At 39.4% G+C, this 9461-nt stretch overlaps 1 protein-coding gene across 1 annotated transcript in view; it reads left to right on the top strand.

Annotated features, from left to right (window-relative positions):
• The first annotated feature begins 1752 nt into the window (after positions 1–1752).
• The window catches only part of LOC140910706 (sucrase-isomaltase, intestinal), a 98652-nt gene continuing 90943 nt past the window's right edge, over positions 1753–9461 (top strand). Inside the window, exons 1-2 of the mRNA XM_073342416.1 lie at positions 1753–1854; positions 1945–2093. Of these exons, the coding sequence (XP_073198517.1) occupies positions 1753–1854; positions 1945–2093 (251 nt within the window). The remainder of the gene's footprint in view (positions 1855–1944; positions 2094–9461) is intronic.

The following is a 9461-nucleotide window of genomic DNA, read 5'->3' as shown; positions in this document are numbered from 1 at the left end:
ATTACAGACCTAAAAGTGGCAATTCTTCAACAGAAAAACTTCAAAAACAGACTCCAGTGAGAGACTGCTGAATTGGAATTAATTTGCAAACTGGATACAATTAGCTTAGGCTTGAATAAAGACTGGGAGTGGATGGGTCATTACACAAAGTAAAACTATTTCCCCTTGTTTATTTCCCCCCCACTGTTCGTCAGACGTTCTTGTCAACTGCTGGAAATGGCCCACCTTGATTATCACTACAAAAGGTCCCTCCCCCCCCCCCACTCTCCTGCTGGTAATAGCTCACCTTTCCTGATCACTTTGGTTACAGTGTGTATGATAACACCCATTGTTTCACGTTCTCTGTGTATATAAAATCTCCCCACTGTATGCATCTGATGAAGTGAGCTGTAGCTCACGAAAGCTTATGCTCAAATAAATTGGTTAGTTTCTAAGGTGCCACAAGTACTCCTTTTCTTTTTACTAATAGTAGTAAATATACATCAAATTCAATCATTAAAATGAAACAGGGGATTTTTAGCCTTTGTTTAAGGGCCGATCTCAGAGCAGCCTTGACTGTGAGCCTTGACTCCAGAGTCAAGGCTGCACGCCTCCATAAAAATACTATTTATTTCTTTATCCACTATTTGTCTTCAGACAAATATTTCAAATCTACTCCATCTTCAGCTGAGAACAATAGGCACTGGGCAAAGTAACAACACATAGCTGCCTACATACAAGAAACCACAGCAGGAGGAATAATTACAATGGCCCTCCAAAAAATCCACATCTGGGTAATAAAAATACAGCACATTGTTCTTGAGGTCTAGAAAAACTATATTCTCTTGTTTGAACAATGAAGATGCTGCGTTCAGGTCCCATCCATCACAAGCGTCATGCGTTCTAGCTATAGCTACACAAAAGCAAGTTGCATTATTTCATTCTGAACTCCTCTGTGGTTTTGATGCTCACTGTCCGTTTCCTTTCCTGGTTTAGTTTTAGCTCGGCCTTTTCACTCAAGCACATGCCCAACAACAATCTCTGAGGACCTTCGGCAGGACTGTCATCCAGAACCTGGAGCTACTGAAACCTCCTGCATAAGTCGTGGCTGCCGGTGGTGTGAGACTAGTGCGCCGAATGTTCCATTTTGCTTCTATGACTCAGTTGAAGATCCATCTTGCCCTAACAATGTTCCAGTTCAGAAACGCATTGATTGCCACCCTCAGCTTGGTGCCTCAAAAGAGGCATGTGAGGCAAAGGGCTGCATTTGGTGTTCTACAAAAGTCTCCAATGCCCCCTGGTGCTCTTTCCCAGAAGATGGCCTATATGGGTACTCTCTGTCTGGGCCGCTGCAAAAGACAGCTAAAGGCTGGAGGTAAACTTCACCATTGCTTGTTTAAGTCTTTAGTCATTCTTTATGCATTCACATTTGGTTGGACTGCCTAAAAGCTATGTACCGTTTTGGGTTCTGATTCTAGAATTCATTTATAAATGCATAGGCATAAATTTTCCCCACTCCCCTTTTGTAGAATAGCTGGACCTTCCACAAGAGGGTACAAGATGATGCTATCTAGCTGAATTTTGGGGGAAAATATCCTCCTTTGCCCACCCCAACAATATCTATTAACAAATTCATGATTTATGGAAGTTCTAGTCCAGGAAGATTTGCTATTGGTTAATAGAACTGAATCCTTTCCACTGTTTTGCCCTGTATATGGGTGTTCTTGTGCTTAAGCACTTTGGTGTGTGGTAATTAAGTGTGTTTGTAGGTTAATGCTGATGAAACGTAATATCATGATGTCACTGTTCGGCAATGATATTTCTTCTGTTGCCATGGATGTGGAGTTCCAGACGAAAGACCGACTCAGGTTTAAGGTAAGTGTTAAAAGAAAAAAAAAATTAATCCAAGTAACTTAAGCTAACTAACCAGCCAATGACTTTGTGCCTACTCTCACGCTGATTTAGATTTATGATCCTAATAGCCAACGATTTGAAGTTCCACTCAAGATTGAATCTCCATCCACTGCTGCTGCTGACACCAGCTATGACATCGAGTTTATAAATCAGCCCTCCTTTCAGTTTAAAATCATAAGGAAAAGCACAGGAACAGTGCTGTAAGTACAAGTATATTAAGATTGTTTTGTGTAGAAAATAAGGAAGACAAGATGAGAATGATTTTGCATACCATTGCTTGTTCAACATGGCGAACAGAGAGAAATGATCCTTCCTCTCACAAACGTGAATTTTGTGTGTGTGTGTGTGTACACACATGGCATCTAGTAGATTAAGGTGTGTCCCATTAGGAAGTGGAGTCCTATCATAGTGCTTACTATAAACATAAAGATATATACACATGCAAGAGTTACTTAAACATTAAGGAAAGATTGATCAGAGAATCAAGATCTGTTCCTTATCAAATAATAATCTAGCTGGCACTGCATGCTGTGTGTCTGCAATGTAATAAATTATTGCCAAGGACTAGTGAGTTTGGAGGTCCTGCATTTCTGGATGCCCAACCTGAGACATCTTAATGGGGCCTGGTTTACAGGAAGTGCTAATCACTCACCCTCTGAGAATTAGGCTCCTGTAATGTCTTAAGCTGGACACCCATAAACACTAATCACTTTTCAAAATGTAGGCCCAAGGAAACTAGAGAAATCATGATAAAACAGTGCAAAAATATTAGTTGAATTGTACAATTTGTGCAGTGTATTTTTTTTAAGGAAAAATGTCCATACATCAGCAAACACCACAAATTTTGTATTGTCACTTTCCAGCCATTCTAACGTCATAAATCTCTTCTTTGCTTATTTTCCACTTAATGATGGTTACCAAGATATTTGTATGGAATGAGTAACTTACTCCTTTCTAATCAGCATGCTCTTGCTGGCTTCATTTAGTGAGGCTACAATCCGGTGTTATCATATGACATCATATGATTGGTTGTTATGATGTATTAAGATGTCACAAACTGTACTGTGGTATCATTAGATGACTCAGGTAGCAGAAGCAGGAAATATAGGTCATATAAATATATGTACCCTAGGCATGAGAATGTTGGGAGAGAAAATGCAGAAAAAGTATGTTTCTGCTCACAGGAATTTTTATGTCAAGCACATTTTCAGAAGTTTGTTGAAATGTGGCATTGGTTATTTCTATCCATAATTTCTGTAAAATTGCACCCAAAAACTTAAGCCTGAATATTGAAAACAAAACATATAAAACCCCATTTCTTTCAGATGTTTGTTGTTAAACAGACTCAGAATATAAACATTTTGCTGGCAAGAAATGGAGCGTCACAATTTATGGGGAGGAGACTGAACATTTTCAAAACATGTTTTGGTTGTTTTCACTAAGTGTTACACCCTCTTGTGTCTCACATCAGGAATTTGTCCTTGCGAATACAGCTTATAAAATATGTTGAGTCTGCAAATGTAAATACTGGGCTTTATTTTTAATTAGCTGGACGCTCTTCTAAATAGCTATCTTGTGTGACATCTTTTACAAGTTTCATAGCCAACTTTGTAAAAGTGTTTTGTTTTGTTTTTTAACAGGGTATTGTAAATTTAGTGTTCTATGTATCAGTGAGATAGCAAAAAATTTGCTTATTTCCTCATTTAGAATTAATGGCTTTGTGTTGATAGCAGGTTCCAGTTAAAAGTCCAATTTTCCTGTCTTTGATCCAAGAGATTATCTGTGTAGCCCTTTCTGTTGTAAGGATTGATTAAGGCTCATTAATTGGAATTATCATATGTGAAGTGAATGCTTACTGAAAAATTACTACAAGCTGGTTCTTTGGGTCTCAACTTGAGATACCTGCAGGATTTATTTTCAGGGGTGCTGAGAGCACACAATTCCAGTGGGAGCTGTGGGTGCTCAGCAACTCTGAAAATCAGGCCCTATTTGGCAGGTTTTCAAAAGAGCTCCTTGTAGATCCCATTGTTCTCAATGGGAGCTACTGAGAGCTACGGGCATTTGAAGACCAGGCAGTATCTGTCTAAAAAGGGACTCCTAAATATAGTGAAAAGAAAAGGAGGACTTGTGGCACCTTAGAGACTAACCAATTTATTAGAGCATCAGCTTTCGTGAGCTACATACAGACTAACACGGCTGTTACTCTGAAACCTAAATAGAGCGCTCACTTCTGAAACTTTGGGCTTAATGACAGTGTAAGCTCTGTGAAAGAATGGGCTGTGTTGAAAGAAGAGGAAGATAGAGGGCAGCCTTGGCTAATGTCTGTATCAATAGTTCAGATTTCAGTAGAAATCCATTGCTGTTAAAAATTGCCACTGGAAAAGCATACGCTGTGTTACCCCAGGCGATGAAGCTCTTCTGGAATCCACCCAGTTAAAAAAAACGATTAAATGTTAATATTGCCATGGTTAATGGTTTTATCCGGCAACTGAAGACAATACTATTAATGAAACATTATCACTGCCGAGACTGATGTTTGCATATAGTGCATGAGAAAGGAAAACGGTCTGCTTCTGGGAAAAGGCACAGCAAGTTGATTATAGATGGGAGGGTCTCGTTCCAGCAGGAAAAGATTCCTCTCACAGCTGTACCCCCTTTGCAGCTGAATTCCCTGTGTGATTAACAAAAAAGCACCTCTTCACACATCCGAGCTGATCTAAATGAGTGAATTTGGATGCTGAGTAGTATCTCTTTGTCCCAATATAGGGATTTACACTCACCACTTCCATTAGAGTTCAGGAGAACTGTGTGTGTATCCTTCTTTCAACATGTTAATTTACTCCATACTTCCTGATCTGGAAGCCATGATGTTTATTTGATAGTAGCAACTGTCTCTACAGCAGGGAATGTTATGAAATTATTCCCACTGCACCAGTGCAGCCGGAGCAGTGAGAGAAGCAGTGGGAGCCATAGTGTAGAAGACACTCCAGTAGCTTCTGGCATTTTTACCACTAGGTTATTTAAACCTGGTGAAAGCAGTTTTAACAACATGTTGGTAAAAACAGGTCTAGCCGTATGGGAACCTTCTCTACATTAGGGCTCCCACCAGTGGTAACATAGGCTCAGCTGAACCAGTGGTAAAATCCTATTGTGCAGAAAAAGCAGAAGAGTCCAGACTGGTTAAAGCAAGAAGCCTATAAATGGAGCAATCAGTTCTTTCTGTCCTGTCCCTTTTGCTGCTGCAGGAACAACCATCCAAAAAGCTTTGTCTAAGAAAATTACTCATTGCCGATGATGGGTGTGAGCAATCAGTGCAGCTGAACGGGTGCCAGGCATGTCTCCATGTGTTGCCAAGGTCAGAGCTGTGTTCTACACAGCTTCAGAAGCAGTGATTAAAACTCATTTCTAAAATTGTGCTGAACATGGTTTGGTCATTGCCGTTGGACTTTGCTGGGCACTGGTTGATGACACCCGTTGTTAGCAAGTGGAAATTTTCTTTGTCCGTTCAAGACTACGCTGTGACCCAATGTGCTTCTGTCCTGCTGACACAGCCTTGCAAAAAATTGTCTGTTACCAAAGCTGGCAACTCAGCTGGGCCTTCCCAAGGACCCCTCTATTTAGCTTAATTGGGGGGTCTATTTTAAGCCTACACCCACTGCTCATATGAAAATGAACCTTATCACCCTGCTAACCATGTGGAGGAGACCCTGTGTTCATAGCCCTTTCCACTAGGAAGTGAAGGGGTCAGATGCTTGGTGGCATTTTTCCTGCCCTTTCTCCACCATATTTCAGCATGGGGGTGGGGGTGGGGGTGGGAGGAAGCACCCAGGGGAAGTAGGAAGAGGGACAGGTGTAGGGCTGGAAGAGATTGCATCATTCCCCCCCCCCCACCTGTCAGTGAAATCCATAGTAAAGGTAATATAGCTCCAGGTTTTAGCACAGAGAGTCACCTCCTGGGAATCACCTCTCTCAGAAGTTCTGGGGACAGGCAGTGACTCAGGAAGAACCCTTTTTAAGACACAAAACACCCTGCATATCCAGCTGCAGCAGATCAAATCCCTGGAATCCCAATAAAGAGTTGATCTGATCATTAATCTCTCTGTAAACACCAATATTGCTCAAAGTAATCAATAACAACAAACCAGGCCAAATTACACGAATCCAAGCTGTATTCCCAGCATCTCAGTAGATGGTAAATGGTGTCTAGACAACACAAATCCATATACACCACTGTAGCTTTCATGGGTCCCTGCTGAAAGCTTTTCCATTGTAAAACTATCCCAACTTTTCATAAACCTGTTCACATAGAGCACTTTATCTCTGTCAGCAGCTTTTCATTTTTGGACAACCACACTAACAATGCTTAGAAGTCCCTATAATCCCACAATTCCTATAGCACAATGCCATGAATGTAATCCATGTAGAGTTAAGTACATTCTGTGCTGAAGAACCACTGTGGATTTTTTGTTAATATCTATATTTTTATTTCTCATCCATCATTTCTATACCACAGTCTCTGTCCCAGATGCAATAGATGTGTATTTATGCTTTAAATTCCGTCACAGTGGATTAGTATGATAGATGAAGAAGAAGAGGATATCAGGCCTGTTGTCTTGTCCGTAGAGTATAAAAATCCCTTCCAGCTCTGTCATATGTGTACGCAAGGTCTCCTTACAGGGAGTTATTTAATGTCATACTTGAAAATATTGCAGGTGGGAGAGGATGGAAATTTAGGGGATATATATGTTCCTGAATATTATTTACAGCCATTACTACAGCTCTTTGTACTATGTGGGAAGCTTTTGTGAGAGGTGTGAAAACATCTGCTCAGGGCCCAATGGCAGTCAAAATAGCTAAGAAAATGTAAGGGTGTTGTAAGAGAGGGGTAGAAAATAAAACTGAACAGATAATGCCATTATATTACTCAATAATATGGTGTCATGTTGAACGTCATATTCATTTTTTGTCATTCCATGGGTACAGCAGCAATAGAAAAGAGCAGGGCAAATGATCAGAGGCATAGAATGGTTTCTCTTTGAGGAGATAGTAAAAGGCCCGGGGCTATTTGGTTTCAGCAGAGATGAACAACAAGCAAATACCAAACAGATTTAAAAGTGTCAAATTTAAAAATAACACAAAGAAATAATGTTTTACACAACGTATAATTATCCTGTGGAGCTTGCAATATATTATTGAGGCAGAGAGCTTGGTAGGATACAGATTTGTATAATAAGAACCAGCTATAGTCATACCAGTTAATTAAAAAATTATAAGGGCTATCAACCCAAATGACTCAGAATATAAACCAATTCTCCTACAATATTACCAAAAAACTTCCTCCGCAAACAAGTTTCATGCCTTCCTCTGAAGCATCTGGCACTGGCTATTGTTGGAGACCAGGATACTGGACTAGATGGCCCATGTGTCTGATCCAGTTAATATATGTGCTCCAAACAATTTTTCTTGCATGATAGAATAAGAATAATGCAAGACAGAGCATCTTTCCAAGCCAGTCAAATATTCTGTTATCTCTATTAAGAGCATTCAATTCTTTGTTAGTTACCACACTTCAGAGGACATGCAACAAATAATCAAATCCTAATCAAGATTGTCACTAATTTCAAAACTGCTGCTGCAGAGTTCAGCTGGCTTTTGTATTGATTCTTGTAGTAAGCACAGACACCATTTCTCATGAGAAGATTTTCTAGAAGGGAAGCTATCAGAATGATTTCGAAAGCTATTGTCTCAAACTGCAATTTTGCTGAAAGTAAAATAGGCAAATTGTGTGCAACTTGTGTAACTCATATTTGCTTCCAGTTTGTAACAGCCATTATTCTTACAGGGTATTTTTGGAGTTATAATCATTACGATTTTTATACATGGGTAAGGGGGATGTAGGTAATGTTTGCCTAATTCCTTTTCAAAACAAAAATGCAGTTGTCTGGGTTATTGCACTTCTGGAAAATGCTCTGATATGATGATGATGGGTGCAGTAGAAGAACCTGAACAGAACAGAATCAATCATTGTAACTACATTTTGTGATTAATTATCAAAAGTGGTATTAGCTCAGCAGTTGTTGAACTGTGGTCAATGGACCACTAGTGTTCTGTGGAAAACCTGCTGGTCACACGATGCTAACAGTCCTCCCTGCTTCTTACTAACTCACATGACAAGAAAACTAGAAATATACCAATCTCTTTCTGAGTATTCCTCTTCCAAGTCATCAGTGTCTGGGGTTGCCACAAGGATGTTCGATGATGAGGGAACTGGAGAGGAGGTGGCTCCTGAGTCATTTTCAGAAATTCTTTAGGAACCTCATTGAACGTCCTCGAGATTTAGGCTCCTAAATTCTAAGTGGCTTTTTAAAATGGGATTTAGGCTTCTAAATCACTTAGGTGCTTTTGAAAATTGTACCCAATCTCTCTACTAAAATGGGGTCCACACATCTCTGAGGGTTTATAAGACATCTTAGTAGCACCAGATGTTCATTTACATGTAATAATGTTCTTGGGCCAGGGGATCTTTTTACATTTAATAATTGCTTGGATTTCAAGGAATAAGTGACCATATTTCAACAAACTTGATTCCGTTGACTTTTAGTCATACTTGAAATGCCACAAGGTATTATATAGTCCTCCCTTAAATAAACCAAGCATTATTTCATTTGTTTATTTTCAAAGGCATTTCACTGATCCATTATAGTTACACTTTGATCTGGTAGCACAAAGGGGACCTACTGTTTGTTCTCGTGCTACAAGCTTGAATGCCAGCCAGAAATGCAAACTTCATGCTGTCCCTTTGGCTCCTGAGTCAGTCTTCTTCCAGATGAGACACTATAAATAGAAAGGCTTATTCTTAAGCCTTATGCACAGTGTTTGGAAGGGAGCACATGTTTTCAGAAGTGATACCTAAAGGAACGGCAGCTCTACAGTTAGTATGCATTATCAGAGCTATCAAAATACCTTGGCCTCCTCATACTTCCAAAGATTGGGAAATACAATAGAAACCACTAAAAGGTTAATATTTTCCAAACATTTTACTAGGGAGATCTCCTGAGTTGAGGGAGATGCTCTGGTATTCATAGACAATGCTGTGTGTAACTGATGGCAAATGCTGAATTGTTGATGGTGAATATTGTATCTGAATTTTTTAGACTTTTCTCCCATGTAGTAATCTCTCAAACCAATCAATTTATGTGAAAATACACAAACTTCTTAGACTGACCTTATTCGTGGAAAGGGGGCTGGGTATATTTTTCAGTGTACTATTGTACTTAGTAAGTAATTTTTTAATGAGAATCAAGCACATTCCTACAAACACTGTATGATTTTATATTCCCTTCTGTTTTGTTGGCTTTCATCCTGCTTTAAAGCAGATTGGAGTAAACAAACACTGTCACAAGGCAAATATAACATTTTTATTTTATTGTATCCAAAGGTTTTTAGAGTGATAAAGGTGGGTGTCTCATTTAAATGGTCATTTTTTAATCTAAATAACCCTCAGAATATTGCAGTGTTGTAAAGTAATGGATCTTGGCAGCTTACAAAGTTAATGTACTAGTGGGGCT

This window comes from Lepidochelys kempii, chromosome 1, assembly GCF_965140285.1.
Source record: "Lepidochelys kempii isolate rLepKem1 chromosome 1, rLepKem1.hap1, whole genome shotgun sequence".
In the NCBI taxonomy this organism is placed as follows: domain Eukaryota; kingdom Metazoa; phylum Chordata; order Testudines; family Cheloniidae; genus Lepidochelys; species Lepidochelys kempii.
Note: the sequence above shows the minus strand (reverse complement) of the source record. Positions and strands in the feature narration are given on the sequence as shown.